Below are 26,249 nucleotides of genomic sequence, written 5' to 3' on the forward strand. Positions count from 1 at the left end.
CGCCGTGTACGTCAATCAGGTGGCATAGACTTGACCTGTTGTAGAGTGCCCTCTGGTGGACAAACTATGCAACGCCAACACTCATAACATGGTTGAGGGGTGTTTTGTCTGTTTTTATTTGATTTTTTAAAATATTAATTTATCTGCCATTATAAATGCAGACGCAGATAGTTTGGAAAATGCCTAATATCGGCCAATAATATTGGCCCGCCGATAAATCGGTCAGGTTTTAGTGAGGATGTTAAGTGTGTGTGTTTTCTCTAGTCTCTCTATGCATCTAGTAATTAATGGGTGTTGTAATGTAGACACTCATCTCCAGTCTACTCACCATAACCATGTGTCTTTGATGTAGAATAGGTGTGCTAATGTCAGTGAAATGGTTATGTCACCAGCAAAAAACTTGACCTCACCTTGTGTTAGTCTCCATCCACCATTGTGTTGTTGTAGTTACTGTCTTGGAAAAAAATCACAGTGATGATCAGCATCCCTTCAAGCGAGTGACAGTCGGACAGGATCCGCTGTTTATTTATATGTATATGTGTATGTGTGTGTGTATGTATATGTATATGTATATATATATATATATATATATATATATATATATATATATATATATATAGATATATATATATATATATATATATATATATATATATATATATATATATATATATATATATATATATATATATATATATATATATATATATATATATATATATATAACACACATATACACAAAAAAGATAACTTGGGGTGTCATAGGGGTGTGCCAAAATATCGATACTACGATAAAAAAAATAAAAAAATTTTTTTTTTTTTTGAACCACCACCCCTCCTCGGAGGACAGCTTTATCTTTATTCAAACATGGGTATACAACCAAATAAGATTTAAAAAATGGTTTAAGTAGCTCTGAAACCCACACATATAGATATTTAATGATAGTTATAGTCAGTGTGTGTGTTAAGAAGAGACACTGCAATATACTCTATGTTTACTTGGCTGTCATTCCTGTGAAATGGATTCAGTGCAGTCAATAAATTCTGAATTTCTTCAGTGACACAGATATCGTGATGTATCGTGGATGAAATTTCTTGCAATATGTCGATTATCGCTGTATCGTGATATTATCGTTATCGAGGGCAAAATATTGTGATGGTATTGTATCGCGAGGTACCTGGTGATACCCAGCCCTACAATTAATTCAATGGTTGTATTGTCGTATTCACTCACAAGATGTCACCAAAATCACACTGTCCCTTTTAAAATCTTTCAGAAAATGATGTAAGTGTATCGAATCGTGAGCTGAATATCGTGTATCGTATCGTGAGATTAGATCGCTACAGCCCTACTTGTCACTGTCAAAGGTGTATGATTGGTCAGGATCTCAATCACAGCACATTATAACAGCACCAATATGCTTTATAAAAAGCGGGTACATCTTTAGATTAACAGGAGGACACCGGGGGAAATGCGTGACTGAATGTGATTGCCATGGTGCATCTGTGGCTATAATGATACTTGACAATGTCGTTTTCGTTTTTGGTTGTCATAGCTTCATAAAACTACATCATCATCCCTGGGGCTGACAGTGCATTCTTGTTCAGTGTTTTCTTCTTTTAATAATGCGTTCCCGTCCTTCATCAGCTTTTAATTTGCAAGAGTGTGTGCCTCATTGTCCAGCACAAGCTGGACTTCATTAACTAGAGAAGTCACACGTTAGTTTTGTTGTACTAATATAAGCCAGTGCACACAGTCTCATTTGCTCAAGACAAGAATAAGATAGAAACACTGAATGTCGCTTTTCTCAGCCTTGTTTGGGAAATACCCTCCAAGGACTCATTATGATATACTATGTTTTTGTTTGTGTGTCAGAGCGAGAGAGAGCTGCAGAGTCTCTTGGTGTGCATAGATGGAGGCAAGTATATTGTATATTCACAAACCCTTGACTCATATGCACTCTGGCTCTCCTGTGAGCATGCTTTGAGAGAATCTGTATGTGTTCCAACAACAGATTAAATTTCTCTTCTTTCTCTCTCCCTCCGTGTCACTCTGTATGTGTGTGAACTTAACACTCACTTGGTGATACAGCAGAAACGGCACTACTGCCTTGTATGGTCAGATGAAGCAGCAGAGCTTTATACACACCGCCTCCCATTTCTTTGGGTCAGTTTACCGTATCACTTTGACGATTGTTTTTAGATTCTTCATCGGTTATTGAAGAGAAGTTTTTGTAGTAGTAGAAGTAGAGGAAGAAGAGGGTTGGAGTGAAAGTAAGCAGTTTTCCTGCATTTGGTCTGTTCTTCTGGGACTGAAGCTTGAGTTTGGTGTTAGGAAAACCCCCTCCAATCCCAGACAGATTAAACCTCTTGTTTTGCTCGTCATTCCGCTGTTTAAACCGACTACCCTCTTCCTCTGTGCCTTTTCATTCTCATCTCACAGTTGTGCACACACATGCACAAAGCTGCCAGTGTTTCTCACTGTGTACATGCCTATATCTGACACACATCAGAGGAAAGTTAATGAACAAACAGTCAGAGGGGCTTCATATCGCATTTGTAAATACTCTCTACCAACGCTGTCTGCCGAACGCTCCCAGGCCTGTAACCACGGTCAAGTTCACCAGGTCAGCTTTAGTTTGTTTTAATTGTCTAAAGGTGCAGCTCTCCTAAGAACGAAGAAATGACACAACTGTGCCTTCTGGATATAATAGAATGCAGGAAATGGCGGGCCACGAAATTCCAGTTTTCCCTTTTTTTTTTTTTTGTCTGCATGCAAATAACATTCATGCACACTCCTACACATTCTTTGCGCGCGCACACGCACACACACACACACACACACAGCTCTTTCTGATGCATGTACACACAACATGCGCACACACATATTGGACTCCCTCTGACCCTTTTACTCCCTATTCGGTCTCACACGTGCACATAAACACACACACGGACACACAGCCAGCTGTCACTGTGTAGCCCTGAGGAGTCTTGAGGAAGTCTAAGCAGAGCTGGAATGTGGATGGGTCGGATGTTCTCCTGAAACCACTGCAGCTTAAATTCACTTTCTATTATATTTCATGTTTAAGCAGATGTAGCATTGGCACAAAAGTCAACATAGGGCAAATGAAGTGGCTAGTTTAATATCTAAACCAGGTCTGCAATTTATGAATATTTGAATCAACCAGACAAGATGTTTTTTTTAATACACCTATGAATCTAATCTGATGCACCAGGTGGTTTGCCACACAGAACCATCTGGAAAGGAGCGACTAAAAACTGTTTGGTAAAGGGCAGCTACTTTGGAAAAAATGTTATGCAGGTGATTGGACAAATCAGTCTCTCACAGACTAATTTCAACCAGTCAAATCAAGAGAGCCAGTTGGTAAAACTAGCTACAATACTAAATAATAACAATACTCTCCATTCCTGATATAACGGAGGCTGTAGCATCTAGCTGACCCCCTGAGAAGCTGCCATTGTTATCAAACAAACAGTCGCTTCTCCCGCTGGACGTCACACCCGAACTACCCCTGTAGCTGCAATCTCTGGCTGCCAGTAGTTCCTCACAGGATGCTGTGTGTCTCGTTGCATGTTGGCTTCGCTTGAAACTTCTTAAGATGGATTTGCAAGATCAAATGGTCCTAGTGATCTTGTGAATCCAGCAGCCTCACAAGATATAACTCAATCATTTGGTTTATAAGATGTATGAAAATTGTGAAAAATTAGTCACCACTTGTGAAAAGCTATAAATTATCACTATTGACAAGCTGGAAGAACAGAATGTTTCTTATCTTTGCTTGAAAAGGGTCGATCAATTTGATGAAATAGTTGCCAAAATATTGTCTTATGATTGAATAATTAATTCAGCCTAAATTTCAAGACACATAAGCTAGACTAAAACTAGACTTTGAAATATGTGAAATGTGTTCCTAATTTTCCTTCTGGCTTTTGTAAATGCTTGTTTACACACAGTTTGAACACTGACTCTGTTTCACTCCTAATTGCGTATTGTCTCTTCCTCATTTTTATAACTGCAGACAGCAGTCTGGGGTAAATCTACAGATGACATTAAGCCCTAGCATCAGTATCAACACCCCCCTCCAGCAGTCTGCACAATGCATTCCAAACCCCTGCCATGCTCTCAACACTGCTAAATCCCTCTCTGCTTGTATTAGACACAGTATTAAAGTGACCCATTTTGCCATGCACCACTTCTGACGTCTGGACATGTAGAGCAAGAGGCCAAAGATGGGGTACGTCAGATGTAATTAAACTGCCTCGAGACAGGTCAGGAGTAAGATTTAATGACACACAAGGCCATATTTCTTTATTAGAACAAGTGGAATGTAAATACCACTGAGGCCACTGAGTTCTCTCTCCGTCTAGACAGACTCCCTCTAACAATCTTACAAAGTAATGGCTGCATTTATAAACACACTCTTCTCCTGCTCGGGCCAAACAACATGTATCGCTGCAGTTGCGTCAGCCTTTTGGGCCTTTGTCTTCGTCGTCACAATACTTGCAGCATATTGTAATTGTCACACGAGGTATTGAGCTAATTGTGATGTTAGCCGCGTGAAGCAGGCTAGAAAGAAGGCAAGCTGTGCCCTGAATATGGTGTTCAATCCTCACTGAACTAGGATTTGTTATGCAAATGTGGATTGAGAGAATGGCGGACAATAGAGGGTGTCTTTTATTTTGTCAAAATCCATGAGGCAGACCATTTTAAAAATGCTGCTGGTATTGTTGTGCAGGAAGTTTTCTGAACATAAAATCTGATGCTCTGACATAACATGTTCCCAGCTAGGTGTAAACAGCCTGAAGAATCCCTAAATTGTGTATAACACTGGTGTTTTCTAAGGGATATGAAAACAAGCACCAGTGCTGCAGTGCAGTTTAGCTGTAATTTAGTAAAATATCACTTAGCTGCGTGTTTGTGTGTGTGTGTGTGTGTGTGTGTGTGTGTGTGCGCGTTAACTTCTTCTTGGTGATGCGTCACATGGTGTTAGGTGCTCTGAGATGATGCCCTTACTAGCCCAGAAGGGGGGTCAACGCATCAGGAATATGATTCATTCTGCTATCTGCTAAGCCCCTAGCATTAGTCGCTGGACTGGCAAAACAATGGCGTCCCATACACGTAATAGTGCCAGTCAAGCTACGTGTCTCACTGCTCTTTCAGTTCTGTTGAAATACAGATCTGTAGTTGTTTGAATTGGAATATTTTCAAGCCATTAGATAATTAAGGACCAAAAAAATAAATACAAACAACTGGAGGGATGATGATGGATTTGATTTGCGCTTCACTGTACCAAAGTCTGCACATTAGCTAATGAAATCGTCACCAAAGGCGTGATATTTTCCTAAAGCAAAAGCAGTCCAAACATTGTATTGGTTGGCAGGTTACTCTCCACTACCCTGTCTGTATGAGATTTGTAACCACAGAGACCAGATGAGCAGCAGAAAGACGAGAGAAGGCAGCAGGAGTGAAAACTGCTGTAAGGCAGTTCAGCCTGTAACCTTGGGTAGGACTTTAATAATTGTATACAGGAGATTAGGGGGATATCAGTGGCTTTGTGTACAAATGTGTCTGTGGGGAGGTGTATTCAATGGTTATCGTCACTAAATGGGCCAAACGAGTTATTCTAGAATTGGCAGCAAGTGCTCCAGTTATGCATCTGTCATTTTGATAAAGCATTTTCATTGCTTGGCTTACTCAGTACAAGAGCTTTCTACCTTGTATACATTAGTGTAAATTTTACAGCATTTTTGGATCTGTCACTAAAGGTGCCACAGTATCATGTTACCTCAGATGTTAATGTGTAACTGGCAAAGACGCAAATGTTTCTCTGACCTTTGGAACGAGAGCGATTGTTGTTTCTCCAAAATAATTTCTTGTAAAATCGCTATTGTAAATTTGTCAGATGGAGATGAATAAAGATGTGTTATCCGTCAAAGGATATCTGACAAAGGTTTGTGGTCCTTGATCATTATTTTACACTGTGGTCCTGTATAAAGGCACTCCGTAGTCTAATGACTGTGGAAACATTTGCTAATCTGGAATCATTTGGCGTTTCTTCAGTATGTTTTAAGTTATCTCGCTTAGTCGCCTGCACATCATAAATAGTCCTCATGACCACAATTTCTGCTTGCTTTCTGAATTGCTGGTCATTGTCATTACTCGTGCCTTTTATTTGTAGTAATCCTTACCTGTCAACATGTTTGTGTTCCAACTCACCAACTTTTTTAACTTTATAAATCTCTTTTATTCTCCATTTTTAAAGTTTTTGTTTTGTTTTATTGGTTTGTTATATTCTCATAGGTCTTTGGCCTTTTTCTAGCCATCTCAATCCTTTTTCATTTCCTCTTCAATCCATCTCTGGCACAGCTTGTTTCCTGGGCCACACAGAGCTTCTGCTGCCTGGACCATATGTGTAGCAATTTACTGGAAACACGTCTATTAGCAGTGGGAGGAGGGGAGGATGTGACCAAGTAGCAGAGGGGAACAAGTGGCTGTAGGAAAAGGAGTAATTGGGAGGGGGTGGGCAGAAGCTGCTGTGGTCAGTGGGGCAGAGGATTGGGTGAGTGTGGGTAGAGGGGAGGATTTTTGGGGGGGGTAGAACCCACAGCAGATGGGGGAAGAGCTCTGTAAAACTTGAGTGAGGTCAATGAGTCTGAGATTTTTTGTATGACTCTTCACCCTCTACATCTCACCCTTCTGCTTCATTTTCTCCAGCTCCTGACCATAGCTGATATAATTGAGCTTTATTCATTTTAAGTTGTCCACTAGTGCTGTAAATTAACGGATCTCCAAGCACACAAACCTCTGTTAAGTCATAGAATGTCATGAATATTACAATGTCCATCTGCTCAGGAAGACCACGGCCAACAAATAGGCCATTTGGTACTCCCTCCCCCCACCTCCCTCTCCGCCTTCTCTGTGGCCTGTGTGTCATGTCAGAAGATGGCGAAGCCTCTGTTGGCTTTCAGCACTCCAAACCACAACTCTTTTCCTATTTCAAATTCAAGATGCTGGAAGCCATTTGGAGCACAGACACAAGTCACCAGTTTTTTATATTTCTGCCTCATAAAATATATAGTTAAGACAATCCATGGTTTCTTTTAATGTGGTATTTTAATAGTGACTCATAAGTTTGTTTTGGTGCCTCAGGCATTATGATGCATTATTATAGTGGTGGCTCTGTTAGATGGGCGGACTAGTCACTGTGGAGGAGAGTGACTGATTTAGAGAAAGGATCATTGGCATCTTCCACGGCTCACTTCCTCTTTCAGACTCCCCCAAATTCCTTGGAGGCCCCTCACTATAAATGGCATTTCCTTTGGCTGACAGTATCATGTTTTTCATTTGATTTTATGAGTAGTGCAGCATAGGGCAGGAGGAGGTGTGCAGCAAAAGAAGATGGGGCTGCAACTGAAGATTATTTTCACTTTCCACTAATGGAGCAGTTTATCTACTGGATTAATAGATTAGTTGTTTGGTCTATGATATGTCAAGAAATGGTGAAAAATGTCGATCAGTGTTTTCCAAAAGCCCAAGATGACATAAAACGTTTTGTTTTGTACTTACAACTTAAAGATATTCGTTTTAAATTTATAAAGGAGTAAATAAACAAAAACATTAATCAACTAAATGGTGAATAAGTGATCTTTCCAGTATCAATATCTTTGTGTTCCTTGTTTTGTTGTTCTTTGACAGGACATTGAAGTGTGACTGAAACTGGCCATACAAGACGAGCGTGAGCCCCTGGACCTTGTAAGCAACAGCAACAACGTTGGCACCCACACCTTTAGGAGGCATTAGGGGGCATGAAACCGGATGGGGTTACCATGGAAACCTCGGAGCCCACTGAAGCCGCAGCAGTAGCAGAGCCCTCGTCATTGCAGGAGAACATATCGGAGCAAGCCCAATCACAGCCACAGGAGGCTGCGAACGATGCACCACCCGGGGCTGCACCGAAGGCCAATGGCAAACCGTTGGCAGCAGACCCCAAAACCAGACCAAAAGCTGGTGCAACTAAAACGCAGGCCAAATCTGCAGGGTCCTCCGGATCCAACTCACGTCCAGGTACTGCCTCTCACCGCACGGTGAATGACGTCAAATCAAACAATGTTTCTGTGACTGCAGTCAAGAAAACTACAACGACCACAAAATCAGCAGCAGCGGGGGCTATACCTAAAAGACCAACGGGTGCAACAGCAGCTTCCTCCACAGTCAAGAACCTAACACGAGTGCCTGACAAGAAGCCTGTTGGAACGGCCAGGACTACCTCCATTGCTGCTGCCACAGCAACAAATGGTACTAGACCAACAACAATGAATGGCACTGCTAAGAAGAGACCAGGGGCTGAGACTGTTAATGTAGCAAGACCCAAACCCACAGGTAAAGCGCAACTTTCATATTGTGTTTGAAAATGTTTCTTGCAACTTGTCTTTGACAACCTATCCTTGATAATCTTTTGTTCTGCGTTTTGTTCTACGCGGTCTCATTTTCATTCTCTTCCATTGTTTTTGTAGCTACTACCAGCCGTCCAGTGGCTTCCACTGCCCCAAAACCCAGCTCTTCTACCATGACTAAAGCTGGTGCTGCTGCGGTTTCAAAGACCACCAGGTATGCATGCCTATCACGAACAGAAAGTAGGCAATAAATTAATGTAAACGTTAGGATTAAGTTCTGTGGTTGGGAAACTCCTTTTTATTTTATTGACAATAGCACTCCCCTCTTTTTTGCACTGTCTCCTACATTCACACACGTTTCCCCTTTCTAAGATCTAAACTTTGTAATTCCCCTTACATACTGGATGAGAGGTGACTTTGTTTATCTTGATGCCCTGAAAGAGAGCAGTTGAGAACGATGCCCATTGTGGTCTTTGGGCTGTTATTGAGTCATATTACGCTTCAAGAGAGTGAGTCATGTTAGCACAAATAACCTGAGACAGAGGGCCTTAACAGAAGCAGCGATACTGAAGAACTAACGCTTTGTCCTGAACAGACCCCCTGGTAGAAACTGGCCCCATCTCCCCGGGGCAGAGAGCTATTGACTCGGATCATAATCCCTCCCCTACTGAGTTGGTGGTTTGGATGGAGAGTGCTCTAGTTGGAAGAGACATGCTGAAAGAGCTGCTCGTTTTGGCTGTTGTAGAGTTTCATAGATGACCCGGTCATTTACTAGCCTTTGGACAAGAAAAGTATTGTCAGTAAAGACTTTTTATTTAAAGGAATTACAAGATATTTATGTGAAATGCATGCTTTTATAATCAGTTTCCAAACATAATCATCAGTCAGCAGTCAAAGCAATAACTCCAAAACATTCTTCTTCAAGTTTTGAGCTTATTGTTGCAATAGGCATTTGTATAAATAGTCAGATCTATAATACACCAAACCAACATCTTCCCCCACAGGATGTTGTGTTCAGGCCTGATTAGATTTTTTTGTCCACTTGTCTTCCCTCTCAGTGATCTCTATTATTAAATGAAGAAATAATGTGCTGCGTCATTGTTTTCCGAAGCAGCAGAGGGTCATGGCGTTCTTTCCTCACTACAAGAAATAAAGTAGGGCCCGTTTGTGTGAAACCAACAAGATTTTTTTCTATCTTAACTCTTTCTATCCTTGATATAGTTGTCCCACTTTCCTATTTAGATGGTGAAAAGGCTGAAATTGACAACTATTACATTACTGTATTGCTGTTATTTTGTCTCTATTCTTATAATTTACTTATTAAGTGTATAAAATGTCAGAAAGGTGACTGAATATCTCTTTAAAATACTGTACTTAAATGAATACTTTAATACCATTTAAGTACCCAACTATTTCAGCACTTTTAAGATTGATTGATTGATGGATGGATTCCATGATATTACTGGTTGTAATTAGTTGGTTCAAGCTTGAGTAAGCACATGTGATATTTCGTTTTACAGAATGAAGACACTGATACAATATTAAGGACACAAAATGACCGAGAAGCACATTTAAAATGGTTTAAGAGGCATTTTTCCTTTCAGATAAAATACTGTGGCACTATGTAGACTTTGGGGTGATTGGAGGATGAGCAAGGAGCAATTGCTCTTGATGGATCACTACTGTCTGTGTGTGCATGGAGAAGTCAGTCTACTGAATTAATCAGCTGAAGCATTTCAAGTGTCAGGAGTCTGATTACATTAGCACATCATCCTTATGTGACTGCTCTTGGCTTATTCCCCAGGACATGACATCAGGCACTCGCCTCTCTGCTTGAGACTGAGAGGACAACAGGAGAACAGCAGCAGGTGTCTGCCCTTGTGTCAGATAATGCGTGTTGAATTTCGTGCCACCTGTGTGTGATGGCAAACTCAGTGGCGTGTCAAATCCTTTGTGTAGCAACAGTGGTAGTGGTGTGCTTTTCAGTAGGTGTTGCGATTCACGCTTGCTCTCTGGCAGCATCGGGCCATAGCACAAACCGACCTTCTCTCCGATCAGGCAATGATAGTCATGACAGTGAGAATGATAGTGCTGTCAGTCCATAGCAACACATAAAACAGAGTTTAATGGTGTAAAAGGATTTGCCAATTACACAATGACATTATTAACTGCAACACAATGGCTGTATAACCTCCTGGTAATTTTGCAGCCACTTCCTTGTAATTCAAGCTCTGCCATATTGTTTCTGCTGCTGCTGTGCCAACAATGTACGGTTAACTTGTCTATCACACATTTTTAGACTGATATCTGAGAGCATGACAAGTGAAATAAGACTACGTGGGCTTTACCGACCTTTGGAAGGCTTAAACGCACAACATGTAACTCTTCTGTTATTTGGGATCTCTATATTAAAACAATAACCAGAGTCGATGCTGTCGTGAAGTAACATGAGATCATCAAAATTGAAGCTGCCATCTGACTTTCTCAGGGTTGATCTTTCTGACGTTGGTAAACGACATGGACAATAAGGCTTCTGAAAGCTTAGTAGCACACAGTGCCTGTAACCAATGAAAAGACCAGCCTCTCTCATCAAGTATTAATGTTAATTGGCCCCAAGGGAGGAATGAAAACATATTGGGTATTTGAAGAATGGTTTTACTTTTACCAGAGCCTCATTTGTGAAGGGCCTTGATGATTGTGTTTAGCTATGGGGTCTGGAATAAGGATTTGTGCAGCTGCGATTTGATAGTCTGATAGAAAAAAGCATGAAAATGTGGGATCTGTGCTGGACACTGTCTTTCTCGATGCTTGCGGAAGAGGTAGGTGCACATACTTGGATCAGGTTTTTGGGGTTCCCCCCAAAGAAAATCTGAAGAAATGTAATTTAAAAAGTATACAATTTCACATCATTTTTGACCATTATTGTAACTGTATAAATAAAGCTGGAAATATAGACACTAAATAGAAAGCACATAAATAGCCAAAACTTGCAAAAGACATCCACTGGGCGCTAACTACAACCTTTAGTTCAGGGAAATGTCATTAGGTTAGTTTTTCTGGTCTCCACCCTGAGCTTAGATGGAGCGCTTGGATGCTGCACCGAAGCCTTATCATGGTCACGAAAACCCTGTCCTGTTTCAGCTGTGTGTTGAAATTTCAGTTTTTACTTATTTACAGCATGCAACTAAGAAACAAGTGCACACACAATCCATCTGGTAGACAGGAGGATGTCTGTCTTCGTGGTCGATGAGGACCCTTGATAACTGAAGTTAAAGCCAAATGTTCTAAAAATCTGGCACCTCCTCTGCTCCAGTGATGGGTTATGGTGTCCTTGCTCTGACTGAGCATTCGGTCTCTGTCCACCCCACCCCCAACTTCAATCTCCCTTCTCTTCCCCCTCGACTCTTTTTTCTTCTTCTGCCGTCTGTGCATGTACAGTGTTGGGCATCTGGCCAGGATCTCCTCAAGCCCTCCTTACAGCCCTTCTTCCATCTAGCTGTGCCTGCATTTCTAACTCATTCATCATTTAGCTGCTTTAAAAGAGACTGTAAACCCGGGAGTGGAGTTGTGTAACATGAAAAGGAGAGTGATTATGCCTTCATGGTGCTGAACAATCTGTAAGACAATCATTCTCAAAGAGTCACAATTGGGACTGGACAGAATTGCTGCTGACCTCTCATACAAAATTCCCTCAGTATTCAAAATCAGAATTGGCTGTTACGGAAAATGTATAAAAATTTACGCCTCAACTGTTGTGTTGGGCTTAGGAAATTGGGCTTGGTTTTGCACAACAAAATTCCTTCTCACTTGTATCATGTTGTTTTATGCTTCTCTCCCTGACTCGTCTCTCGATTACTTCTGAGTTGTCCCACTGAAGATAAAACTGTCATTTCCCCCCGACTGTCTTGGCGGAGAGCAGGATTACCACCCGAACAGAAAAGCCCATGGCATCCATCACAGTGACAGTGGGTGCCTGGGGCCTTTGAGGAGTTTGAGCCAACACCGTCTGCCATCCTATTGCTAGGCTGCAACACTTCATCTAAACTCTCCAGTGACCTGGTTCAGGCCTCCACTCTTTATTGTCAGGGAGATAAAACAAGCCCTAGGAATGTATGCTCTTCTTGGTGAGGGAGTAAAGCAGCTGGTTTTGGACAGCCTACAAGCCAAACAAGGTATTGTTATAGTGCTCCATTTCCAATTTTTGTTTTGGAGGGGGGCTCTTCATGTGATGATGGGTGGAAAAGGGTGAGGACAGAAGAATGTGTACCGAGACTACATTTTATTTGTAGGATGGGCTTACTTCTGCAACTGGGATAAAGAGTACCTCAGGGCCAAGCCCTCTGCTCTCTCTTGGCTTGATTAAAACAGAATAATTTAATCTACAGGAAGCGGATATGCCGAACGAGTTGAGCCTCCCAGCTGGGTTTTTTTTTTTGTAGGAGCAAGAAGGAGTCAGGGTGATTGGAGGGAGTAGGTGTAGCATTAACAACACCCCCCTGGCAGGTGCATGCTTACATTTTGAAATATGTACTTTGATGTTTACACAAACAGATATTTCAACTACTCAGACCATGGGTGTGTTTTTGCATCAGTCGCAAACATTTGTATATTGACTGTAAAGCAAGTCGTAAAATGTATCAGTGGGTGTGATGTCCCTGGACTGACCCTCTGCCCTGAAGAAGACCTCATGTTTGGTCATTAAAATCCTCTGTGGCAGTGTAGTGCCTCGTCCTGCCTTTGGACTGTGATTTGTATTGATTTATTGATTTCAGCTCTCTGTTGGCAGGAAATGTAATCCATACTAATACATCAACAGCAACCACCAGCCAGAGTGCAGGCATTAGTGACTCCTCTCTGTGGCGTCCCTCTGGATCAAACCATTATAAGTTATGACTCATCATCAAACAAAGGAGGGATGGGGTTGGAGTTGTATTGAGTTTTTGACATCCTCTTACCCTCTTTATTCCCACCCCCTTAACTCTTATCTTCATTTCTGTCCCTCAATTTAATTTCATCCTTCAGTCTCACTCACTCTTCCCTCAGAGGAAGTCATTCACTCAATTTTATTTGCCTTGATTGAGTGGTCCTGTCAGTTCATATTTTGCTTGCATGCAGGATTGGATATGAAAATGGGCTCAATTAAATCACCTTTTCACTACCTTTCCCTCCGTTTTTCTTCTCAGAAGTTCAGACCTGTGACCTTTTCTCCTGTTTTATGTTTCTGCTGCTTTTCTTCTGTTCTTCATCATTACCCAGCATTCGCTCAGGGCCAATTTAATTTTAGTGTCTGACATACTTTACAGTTTTTGGCTGGACTTCCCATTGCAGCCCAAACTTCTGTCTGATGGCAGCCAATTACAACATCCCTGTGAGTGCATGTCTGTGCAGTGGCCGTCTGATCTTTGGGAAACAAATGTCCATTGTAATGGTTATTGTAATGTGGGAGCGGCATCTGTGTGCAGGCATGCCACTACGCTGCAAGCCATCAAAGTCAGTATGTCTTTGTCCACATCAGTGACCGTAGTGGCAGACCAAGTCCAAAAGAAGACATAATGGAGATTGTTCTAATTGGCATTGGGGTCACACGGTTCTTTAAGGCAGTTACATTTGATTGTGCAGCTGTTGTTGTCATGAAAGTGAATCTGTTTTATAAGAAACAGATGTCAACCAAATTACTTACAGTGCTGAGGTTATGCATTGTTTTTGCACACCAGGGTTCAAGTGTAAAAGAGGGCTGGTTTTGCCCAGAGGCCAACGACACGTTCATTTCAGCTATAGACTTTATTTGTAGGTTAGCCAATGTAGCAGTGCATTGCAGCACATACTACGTCAAAGTCTTTGAGCCTGATGAGGCAGATGTGTGTATGGAGATTTCACAGAACCCAGTATAACATAGCAGAAGCACCATACAGTTTAGTACCAATAGGTTGTACAGATATCACTGTACATTTCAGTAACATTTGTTTCACAGATTCTCAAAGTTAATTCTATTACAGGGTATTGGCACTGTGAAATGATGTTTTGTTTGCTTTAGTTTTGCTGCTCAGAGCAGGAGTGTATGGCACTTTATGACCCAATAGCACTGGAAGCTGCATTCAGTACCATAGGGTCATCGAGTTGCTCCATCGTTTGTCTGTATGAGAAACTTGGAGAGATGTAAGTAAAAAGACTGCTGGAAGAATAACATGTCTATTTTCATCTAGTTCATCAAAACAGAAAATGTGGCCACAGATCTAAACACTTCATCTGAAAGCAATAGATTTTAGGATTGGGGTTCGACCCAAACCTAACAAGACATGTCAAACGTTGGCCTCGGCCGTTTCGTTGCATTAAGCTTGAATATGTTCTTACTTGATCATTTTCAAATGTGGTTTACTGAGTTTTCGCACTCTGACTGTGCCAGGCAACTGAACCAGTACATATCATGTGTAACAAGTAGATTTGTACTTGTCCATCTCTCTCTCCCCACTGGCAGTGCAGTGTGTTGCCAATGCTTACATTAGCCCACTAAACAGAGCATAATGAATGAAATAAAGGTTAAATGTGATAGAGTCTTGCTTGGGTCTCAAATTTTGCAGTACCATCAGGTGTTTAGTCAGGCATGGTTTTAAATAGGGCTGCAACTAAGGATTATTTTCCCTTTTTTATACGTTGATTATTTTCTTGATTACTCAATTAGTTGTCTGTTCTTTAAAATCTCAGAAAATGCTGAAGAATGCCTGTTTACCAAGATGAAATCCTCAAATGTCTTGTTTTGTCCATTACCCAGATATTCAGTTTACAGTCAGAGAGAAGAAGCATTTGAGAAGGTGAAATCTTGCTTTTGTTTTCTTGAAAGACGACCCAAATTGATGAATTGATAGTTCGAGATTGTTTAAACAGTTGATGACTAATTGACTAACTGATAAATTGTTATAGGTCCGGTATTTAAGACACAAGGATTGACCCGGCCTCACTTGTAGGCTCCTGTAGAAATGCTGCTTGCAGACTCAGTAACTTTTGTTTTTCTTATTTTTTCTTGTTTTGACGTGAGAATAGGTTCAGATTTGGATAATGAACCAATTTAAAGTCAAGTTTCCTGTAGCTGTTTTAAGATATATAGTTTGCAGTGTGTCTGTGCTAAAAGCAGAGAATGCTGAATCCTTTTACTTGTCTAGAATGGGAGTCTAATGGACAACGAGATGAGGGTGGGTAAAGGAGTTTTTGCTTGTTGTAGCTGCAGCTGGAGTGATATGGAGTAATAGTTTGTACACAGTAAACCCTGTCCTCGCCTCTAGGAAATGATTGGAGGATGAAGTAGACATTACATTGAGGCAATAGATGAATGGTGCTCTATTATTTGGTTTCGATTGTTGAAATGTGTAAATGCATGTGGAAGCGTAATGTCAGATTGTTTTTGTTGTGCATTTTATTTTGTCTCAAGTGATTGTATGCCACCTGAACATCTTATTTTGTCTGCCCCCAGGCCTGCTACAGCTCCTTCAACATCTCGACCTGCAACCACAACATCCAGGCCTGCAACAGTTACAACCAAGCCCTCCACCACTGCAGCTGCCAAAACAGCTGCTTCCAGAGTCGCCACAGCATCCTCTACTGGCAGGACCACAGCAACACAGCCTCTCAAAGCTGCTGCTGCTGTTAAGAAAGGTTGGAAGTCGCTCCTTTTTTGACCACACATACTTCAGAAGCAAAATCCCATTTGTTTTTGGATTGCATAACCACTTCTGAAGTAGCATGAAGTGTTTAACTTTAGTCCCAGTAAAATCTTATATGAATTTGTCATACATATCTGATCATGAATGATCAAGCCCTGATTTCAGCTAACTATCTGACGTAATAAAACACTAATATTGTTAAATTTACTACTGATGGTAAGATTGTGTGAGTTGACCATATTTATTATTTTTCTCTTATTCACCAGATGTGAGTCGACCACCTTCTGCTGCAGTGGCTAAGAAACCTACAACAGCTACAACATCCGCAGCGACCAGAAAACCTGAACCGTCTAAACCTACAGGCACCGCAAAGACCAACTCTTCCTCCAAATGGTCTGCAACAGCAAAGACAGCAGACCCCAAGGTGACACAGTCCAAAACTCAACCACCAGGGAAACCCACTAGCACAAAGAAACCTGTAGCTGCTGTTCGGTTCCTTGCCTCGAACAAACTACCCCTTAGCCGAACCCCACCTGCATCTCCAGCCAGCAAACCTGCAAACAGCACCACCCCTCAGGCAAAACGTGGCACCAAACCCACTCAGGCTGTCTCACCTTTCACTACGACCAAGAAGACAGGGGCTACCAATGCGACCGCACAGAGTGCTGCTGGTGCAGCGGTAGCAGCTGCCACAGCAGCAACTGTGTTGGCAGCTACAGAGTCTATACCATCCCTTGCTGCCTCTGCACCAGACGAGGTCTCTCCCCCAGTCTTGGCCCAGGATATCACACCGGATGTGGTACCTCAAGAGACTGCTCAAAGCCTTGTAGCTGCCTCCTCTCCTCCAAAAAGCCCCGTCAGGACAGCCATCCCACAAACATCTCAGATGCACACGCAGCTAGAAAGCACTGCTCCCATCCTAACAACGCAGGACCAGATGCCTGTCCCAGCTGAAACTACATTACCACTGGTGGCCTCCCGTCCTGATGTAAATGAAGAGCCTGTTTACCTGTTAACTGAACAAATCCCCTCTACATCTAAAGAGTTGGAGGCAGCAGCAAATGCCATCCCTCAGATAGTTCCTACCACCAATTTAAATGAGGAGGAGGATGAAGAGGAGAGAGAGGGTAGTCAGTTGGTATCGGTGTCCGAAATGAGCGGAACCACACAGCCCACAGAGGAGTCTCGTCCTGGATCGGCTGGACCTGTAGGAGGGTCTGCTTGGAGGGCCGGTGGAGCCTTGCTTTCTGAGCTGGACTCTGAGGAAGTAAGTGGCAGCCAGCAGGGTGCATCTGAACTTAGCGCCCCCGGTGTCTTAGAGGGCACAGAGAGCATGGATGATCTGGGAGACGGCAGTCTGAAAGGAGCCATCGACATAGAAGGTGCCTCAGCAGGTTCACCAGACTTTGAGAAGGTTCCCGACATACCGGTTAATGACTTTGATGAGGACGAAGATGAAGATGATGACGATGATCGGGTGTGTGACATGGATGTTGGCTCAGAGCGGACAGATGAGCCGCAGAGACTCAGGCACGACAATGATGTGGACGATGAGGAAGATGAAGATGTAGAGATGGCAAGTGAGGGGGTGACGGAGAGTGGGCTGGAAAGCTATGGAAATGCAGACGAGGATGACTTTGCTGAGGATGAAAGGCTGGACAACTTGAACAGAGTGGTCCAGCCGCCACCTCCCCCTCCTCTGCTGCCATCCGCCCCAGCCGCTCAGTGGGACCAACCAAACCCCTTCTGTGATCCCTGGGCAGAACCTCTGCAGCCACAGCAGGTTGATATGCCCATACAGGATGCAGGAGCAGCTGCAGCAAGCCCTGTGGCAGACCTCTGGCAAGCAGACTCTGAGACCCCAACTCAGACTCCAGCCCAAGCCTGGCTAGAACTCGGCTCTGGGGCATTTGCTCCTGAAAACCAAGAGGTTCCCCATCATTCTAATGACAAACATGAAACCCAAATGTACATGGATCAGACCAACACAGTCCTAATGCACACCCTGGCCCCAGCTCCCCTCTCTGCCCCTGGAATGTCTCTGTCAAGCACCCTGAGCAGTGAGACAAGCACACCAGAGGACCTCGGCGACTACAATCGAGACGGGAAGTTCCAGCCTCAAGCCACTGTGCTTTCCCCACAGCCTGACCTGGACTACCAGGACCTTGGCATTCACTTGGAGAGAGGAGATGCGGAGGGAGAGGAGGAGGAGGAGGCTGAGGCAGAGGCAGAGACCCTGCCAGCTGATGAAGTTCTGGGGGGCCCTGCAACTGCCCCCACTTCCAACCCCTCGTCCTCAACCTCCGTAACGGAGGACGAGGCCAGCGACACAGAGGGAGAAGCTCAGTTGGACGATTCTTTGGAGGGTCCAGCGATCAGCCACATAACCTTCGACAGCCAGCCTGCAGCCCAGCGCCTCCTGTCCACTGTGGAAGAAGGAGAGGAGGCAGACATGGAGGAGCTGCAGGGCGTTGCTGGTGAAGACACCACCCCACCTTCGGCGACATCATTGGCATCTTATGGCTTTGACACCATGACCACTGCTTCAAACTCCAATGCCCAGTCCACGGGAGAGAGCTGCATCAAAAGCCCTGGCATTTTCTCCCTGGAGGAGCTTCCTGAAGAGACCAAGGAGCCATGTCTGATCCCGCAGCCTCATACCCAGCCATGCCTCGCAGAGCAGCAGTACATCGACTGCGGGAAGCAGGAAGAAGAGAATGTCAGGGAGGAAGTGCTGGGGCCAGACGAAGCCTTGGATCCTTTGTCAACTCCCAGCCCTTTCCAGCAAACAGAGGAAAACCCTGATGACATCCAGCCTCCCTACTATTCTGCTATCTGTGAAAAGACTGAGAACTCTTTTGCAGGTAATGTATAGTTCATCATCTCCCTAACAGCCCAAGTAATGTCCCCATAACTCCCTGTGGCCCTGTTCCAGCCTCCCCACAATATCTCACTGTTGTTGTTGTTGTCAATGTTTGTTCCGAAATCTCTGGGGGTGGACGCAATCAAAGTAAAACAAACAAACAAAAAAAAAAAACACAGAGAGCAAAAAAAGGGAAGAAATCAAAAAAAGAGGACAGCAGTGGCACTTCCCTCTGATATAACATTTCCATGAGTATATGGCTTAAATTCCTGTATGTGCAATAGCTACTACTATTTACAGCTAATGTGTGAGCGTGCCTGGGTTTTTGGTTTCTGCTTTATTTAACAAAGAATAATGTGGTTGCCCTGAACTAGCGTGAATTTGACGTGTCTGTTTACAGCTCATTAAAAAGGGAAAAATGAAAAAATGAAGCCTAACTAAAAGAAATTTGGAATGAACTGTTTAACATGTTCTGATGTGTATTTATCCAAATACTTTTTACTGAACAAAGCTGATAACCCAAAATTAATTTTGACTGTATATTCCTGTTTGATTTTCACTCTCTAACCTTACCATACAGGCAATCTTCCTTATCCCCAATCACGCCTCATCTCCTCTTGCACTTTAAATTGTAACCCAGCTTTTCTTTTCTTGTGTTTATCTCTCTTTTGGAGTAATGAACCTTAAAACTTTAAATAAAGATTAGATTTTTACCATGATGCACTCTGTCACTGTACAGTTTTATTGAAATGGGCACTTGGGACTGGAATGTAAGGCATAGTTATGGTCCAACACCACTGGCATTCATTTTAAGGTCTCACAATCGTCCATTTACCCATCTCATTATATTACAGACACGTTCACACAGTCAACCATGTAGCCTGCAGCTTATTGTTGCTATATTCTTGCACACAATCAAATACACAAGTTGAGGCCTTCCCTTCGAAAACTCGACACAAGAAACAGCCGATCTCCCGCCCAATCTCAAAAAGCAACAGTGGTCTGAAACTGGAAAGAATCTGCTGTGAGTCGACGCCACCAGACCTTCCCAACCATGGAGCGAACTTCAGCATCTCAAGCAGCGAAGAAGTTTGATGGCCTGAAGAAGCCAGCCCTCCTCACTCTGCTGCTACTTTATTTTCCTCTCCGGTCCACTGTGGGTGTGTTTCTGTTTTAGCTCCTTTCTGCCTTAAAAAAAAAAAAAAAGCATTCCTGCTGCGCTGTTCCACAGCACTGTATTAATGTTAACTTTTGCTTATGCATGTCACTGTTGCACAATGACTTGATTTTCATTACTTTACTTTGACTTGTTCAGGGTCAGCCAGATAGCTTGGCTCTAGGACTTGATGTACTCAAGTTGGATTCATGTCGAGCCTTCTAAAGCCAAGCTATTGTTTTCAGTTCTCTTGTGATGCTGGATGTCTATAAATGCATGGAGAAGCTTTTGCATGTATCACTGGTTGACTAACTTTAAACTCCATTCACGGGTGATGACTGTTGAAGCTCGCAGTAAGCTTTTCTGTGGTTGTTTATGTTCTCACCATAGTTGATAGTGATTGCATATACAGGAAGTTGGCTGCTTTTTATTTGCACAAAAATCTTTCTTTTCTGGGTGTTTTTAAGAAAAAAAAAAGATTACGATTTTTAAGAAAAAGAAAAAAAAAAGCACATTTGCTCTCTGCACAAATTTCCCTGCGGTGACCCCGGCCACCACCACCCCCAGTCACCTCACCTTTGGGTCACCATTTACTGGTGTGTTAACTATTTTTTCACATACTACGTCTCCGCCCCTCTGAATACTTAGCAGGCTGTATCTGTCACTGCTGCATCGCTTTTAAACAATGTCCCCCTGTCACAATTACAGAACTGTAAATGATTGCCGGTCAGTTAGGCCACTGGCAGACGTTTGGGCTTGGCTTCACAATGCTTTCACTATTCCTTCACAAAGTATGAGCCTCTGAAGGCTGCCCCCTCTACACCCTTCTGCTTGTACTCACACTGCACTGTTGACACTGTCCTGCCTGTGACCTGTTTTATAACATCACGCTACTGTAATCTTCCTTCCCGCTTCCTCTCACACAGGCTTCACTGCACTACCGCAACCTCACCGCCGCGATCATGCAGCGTACCCCAGAACCTACTGTGACATCGTCAAACCTCACTGTACCACGGGCACCCCCCCAAAGCTCACCTGCGCCGACCTCCCCCCCAGGAGCTTCGGGCAGCAGGCGCTGAGCCCACAGCTCCGCAGGCTGGAGCAACACCAGAGGCAGCTGCTGGAGATGCAGCAGCGCAGGGAGCAGCAGAGCCGTCCGCTGGAGGAGGCGGAGCAGGAGAGGAAGAGGAGGGAGGAGGAGGAACAGAGGAAGAAGAAAGAGGAAGCTGAAGAAGAAATAAAGAGGAATAAAGAGGAGATGGAGAGGCACGAGCGGGAAGAGGCAGCAAAGAAGGAAGAAGAGGAAAAGTCAAAAGAGGAGGAGCTGAAGCAGAGGAGAGACCTCGAGCTGCAGCTGCAGCAGCAACAAGAAGAACTGAAGCAAAGACAGCAAATCATGCAGTGGCAACAAGAGCTGCAGCAGTCTAATAAAAGTCAGACTGTCCTGCTGTCCCCTTCCTCTGGCCTCTGCACCATTTATGAAGCGCTGGAGAATAGTGATGAAGAGGACAGTGAAGATGAAGAAGGGATAAAGGAGCTGAACCCTAGTAAAGAGGAGCCCAGTCAACAGATGTCAAATGAAGAGATCGACGATGACTGTGAAAAGGTGACATCAGATGAAGACAAACTTCAAGACTCGTCACCATCCACAGAAACCCTCCCTCCTCTCCCAGACTCCCCTCAGACACCAAACAGCTGCTCCCCTTGTCCTCCTGAGTCTCCTGAGCGCCCCCCACCTCTGGACCTGGACTGGGGGAAGAAGGTGGACATTGTCCAGCAGCTCATCAATCAGACCCTGCTGCTGAACAGAGATGGCTGCTCCTCCCTGCTGCTGCTGCCGGGGGGTGCAGGAGGAACCCTGAGCCCCCTGGAGAGCAGCCTGTGGCCCAGTCTGCTGCCTCCACTCACCCCTCCCTCTGCCACCGTCACCTCAGTCAGTAGTTTCTCCCCAGAGGCCACTGGGAGCTCCCCACAGGGAGAGTGGACAGTGGTGGAGCTGGAGACACATCACTGAGGGGACGGGAGTGTGGGCTTTCACTCACACACTTTACCGTACTGCAGATGTTGTATTTAAACCTTGACAACACTCAAATGGGGAAGAAAACACAAGTGCTGTCTGTTTACCACACAAACACATGGGAATTCAACACATCAAATGGTGATACATACTCGTTTGCAGGTCAGCCCGTACACACAATTAAACATTTTAATATTCACTTCTGAAAAACAGCTGTACGGAGTGTTTGAAGTAAATATTTGGGCTGGGTCATGTTGAGAAAAATGGCGAAAAACAGAAGAAATTCTTCAACATTGATGAGGACGAATAACGTGATCATTTAGTTTATGGCCATTTTTTTAATGGTAAAGTATTTCAGGATATGACCGCAGAGAAATCGGTGATTTATTTTAAGTGTTAAATTAGACAACGTTTTATAGTTGCTAACACAATAATCCCTGATATAAGCACAAAGATAAATGTTTAATGATATTGATAGACAGCTCAGCCCTGTAGGTAGACCAGATACACCCTGAAACTACTGAATGAATTTACCTATTATAGATTACATTAAAAGCGGCAGTCAGAGGGAATAATCACTGATAAGCTGATCTGAGTACAACCTTAAATAGAGGTTTCCTTTAAGACTTCAACATAAGGTTAAATGTTGGGAACCACTGCTTTAGATTCAGGTGAGACAAACGGGGAATTCTAACTGTACTGTAAGGACAAGCACAACACAGATACCAATGATTGAAGGTGCTAAAGTTCAATTGTCTGTTTTCTCAAAGAATGTACACAATAGTGCAGAAAAGGTCAAAAAATGTTCTTTTGTGAAATGGGACTCTCAGGTAGTGTTTACTATCCCCATAAAAGTAAACAGGCAGATTTAGAACTTGCAAAGTTGGGGTCAGTGAAGAAAGTCAAATTTCAATTCTAGATGAGAAACGGGGCTCCTATGAACCCTCATTTGTTTATTATTTCCATTTTCACATTCTGCTTAATAGTTGGTTGTTAAATTTTCTGCAGACTCAATAAATGCTCAGCACCAAGGTAAATATGTCCCCAATGACAAGTATTTGACATATTCTTGGGCTTGTTAACTTACTCTTCAGGCATTTCCTCTTTGAATAACAAACTTAATTTTCAGAGAAATCTTTATGCGCATGATGCATACGAGTCTTTAAATATAAACAGTTAAATGAAGAAAAGGTCAAACGTTCATACTCCTTATGTTAACTTATTCCGCAGGTGATAAAATAGACACCTATCACCCATTTTTACCTAATGTATTATTGGCCTGACATTAGTCAAATTAAAGGGGAGTTCTGGTATTTTTAAACAGAGGCCCTGTATTTACATGTTGTTTTGTGTAAATGATTCATAGTTACCAAAAGTTATGGAACTGGTCCAGATTGCCTCAGCTGCCGCAACACAACTGCAACATACTCCTTTGGGGCAACTTTGCCTGTCAAAGCTATGCCACTAAAGGTGCTTGTTTGACAACAATAGGAAAGGGTTGCCTATGGAGATGGACCTTTTTGTTAAATAACAGGATCGTTTTGTAACCAGAAATACAAGTCTTGTTCCCAGACAGGTCTAACTCTGAAATCCTATTCCAAAACTTCCATTCGGTATTAATCAATTTCACACCAAAACATGTAAATAAACTCCCAAATATACCAAGAACATAACCTCAGTGTCCTCAGTTGTAGTTGTGACACTACTTGAGAGTCTCCATTCAGGGCAATATAGTATCTGATGCTGCCAATTAAGCACCATCTCCGTCACAAATGCAACAGGACACCACAGTGAAACTCAGCACTTCTCTCACCTGACACTCCATATCCTATACCAGTACAAACACAAACTTCACACTGACTGTCGGGATATAATATCACACATCAATCCATTGAAACTCACACACCTTACTGACAGAATCCCCATGATCCACACTGCTACTGACAGAAGGTTGGGCACTTATTTTTTTTCTTTATGCCAAATCCCACGGCTGGACACACACACACAAACACACACACGGTGCCAAATGGCCACTATCAATTTAAGGTAATTGATAGATTTGGTTGTTTTCCTTTGTGTTTCTCACCTGTTGCCCCTTTTCAATTGAAGCCATTATTGTGCACACACATCCTTATCACCTCTTTTTAAAAATGAGAATACACTGGAGATGTCTTGCTACTGAATAGTGATAAAAGAACACAGATTCCCACCATTTTGAGGTTGCACTTCATACAAACTAAAAGTCGAGGAATTTAATTAATTCAAATATTTATAGAGGCTGAGAAACTAAAGGCTGATTAAGTGAAGTCTTATAATTTATTTGCAAATGAAGATCAAAGCTGTGCTGATTAGTGATGAGGAGGAATGTCACATTTTTAGACCAACTGAACACGAGCTCAAGCATCATTACTGTTTGGATCTTGGTGATCTTAACCAAAGGTAAATATTGCTCTTTGTAACACTGGAGTCGGGCACTGATGAAGTTTTATGTTGTCGAGAGATGACATTTGTTAGTTTATTAAATTCTGTTTATATGGTCATCATCACTGCTGGCCCCATATTGACTTTTCCTCACAGGTATAACCTTTCCAAGGCTCTTATGCCTTAATTTTAGATGGTATGTCGGACTACAGGCCAATGGTAAGCTTCCTACAACTGGTCCAATACAGATTTTACATAAGAAGATTTACTCTTGGTTTTAACCGATCCTCCTGTGAAGGTCAGTAGTCACTTTATTTTGTGATATGAGGAAGATTGATAAAAGGGAGGAATGCTGGGAGAGTTCCATATCAGGTAATTCTGAGTATTAACTTTTATCGTTGAAACTGTGACAAGCTATGGTACGAAAGTGTGCCGCACTAGTTGTAAATGTTCATAACTGTGCTGTGCGTTGATGTCAGTCTTGTCTGGATACTGTCTCTGTGTTTGTAAGTCAGTGTTGAAAGGGACGCCAAGTAGTTTTGGATAAAAAGTTCAAACTCAGAATTGTAAGAATTACAATATGAATGAGGTAATAGAATACTTATTCATTTTTTCTGTAACTGAATGAACTATAAACACTTTTTGAAGCCAGAGAGGTGTCCGGCAAATCTAAACAAAGTAACAACATGAAATTGTTTTGTCCTTTAAGATCACTTTGTTTATTTAGTCATGAAAACGAATTTTGTTCAGGCATAAATAACTCTTCTGATACAATTTCTTTTTCAAGTCTACATATTCCACCTTTACAGCAGTCAAGTTGAGCTTCACTGTAATATTGCAGGTAAACTGTAAGATAGAAATACAGTTTGACAGATTCCTCCTCTGTAAGTGTGGCAGATGGGCACAAAAATGCTACGAGAGTTTGACATTAATTCGTACTCATGTTTTCCTGAAACAGTTTTTGTATGTAGTCGCAATTGGTGAACGAGGTATGAAACATTTACCATAAATTGACTCTTGATGCAAATTCTTGTCCTTTACCACATGATCCAGCAAAGTACATTCCCTTTATTTTCACTAGTTTGCCTGCTCTCTTCTCACAGCCGATGTGTAGCTGCTGAAATGTATGCAGGTGTTTATTCTTGTGTGTTTTGGACACGTGCTCACTGCATTTTTGACGAAGCTGGACTTTTTAAAATGTGCTTTCTGTAGTGTTTTTGTAAGCGTTTGTGTGTATATTGTTTAAAAAGACTGCTCACTGTAATGAAGGGAAACTCCACTTTACTTTTGTACTTTAGAGACTTAGAAGTATAGTAGCCCTTTAAGAGTCCTCTATAGATTTTTATTGAATAGATGAATGAAGGATGTTGGATGTAAATGGTAGATTTTATTCCTTGTAAGTAAATTGCCTTCTTTATTTGTAATGTCTAGTCAACGAACTGATGAGCTGAATGATTACATGGTCAAACTGAACACAGATGACGTTTAGGCTCAAACTTGTTAAGTCTCACATTTTGGATATTAATTTATTGAAAATAAAGTGAGGCCTTTGTGAACTAATTTAAACGGCTTGATGAACCTGTTGAAGAAAACAGGCGCTCTGACTTGTTGAGCCTGAATCATGGCAGCTTCCTTGTTTATTTTCTGAAATAAGTGTGATTGTGTGTAATTATTTCAATGCAATGTTTCATGTAAATAAAAACTTTTTTTAAAAACTCTTCC

General features: G+C 42.5%; 1 protein-coding gene across 1 annotated transcript in view; it reads left to right on the forward strand.

The window, feature by feature from the left end:
• prr36a (proline rich 36a) overlaps positions 1 to 26,246 on the forward strand; it is a 38,506-nt gene extending 12,260 nt beyond the window's left edge. The window contains exons 2-6 of the mRNA XM_030415118.1: positions 7,718 to 8,401; positions 8,536 to 8,629; positions 15,881 to 16,062; positions 16,337 to 18,934; positions 21,016 to 26,246. Coding sequence (XP_030270978.1) covers positions 7,828 to 8,401; positions 8,536 to 8,629; positions 15,881 to 16,062; positions 16,337 to 18,934; positions 21,016 to 22,103 — 4,536 coding nt within the window. The 5' untranslated portion in view covers positions 7,718 to 7,827 and the 3' untranslated portion in view covers positions 22,104 to 26,246. The remainder of the gene's footprint in view (positions 1 to 7,717; positions 8,402 to 8,535; positions 8,630 to 15,880; positions 16,063 to 16,336; positions 18,935 to 21,015) is intronic.
• Positions 26,247 to 26,249: the final 3 nt, after the last annotated feature.

This window comes from Sparus aurata, chromosome 1, assembly GCF_900880675.1.
Source record: "Sparus aurata chromosome 1, fSpaAur1.1, whole genome shotgun sequence".
Classification (NCBI taxonomy): Eukaryota; Metazoa; Chordata; class Actinopteri; order Spariformes; family Sparidae; genus Sparus; species Sparus aurata.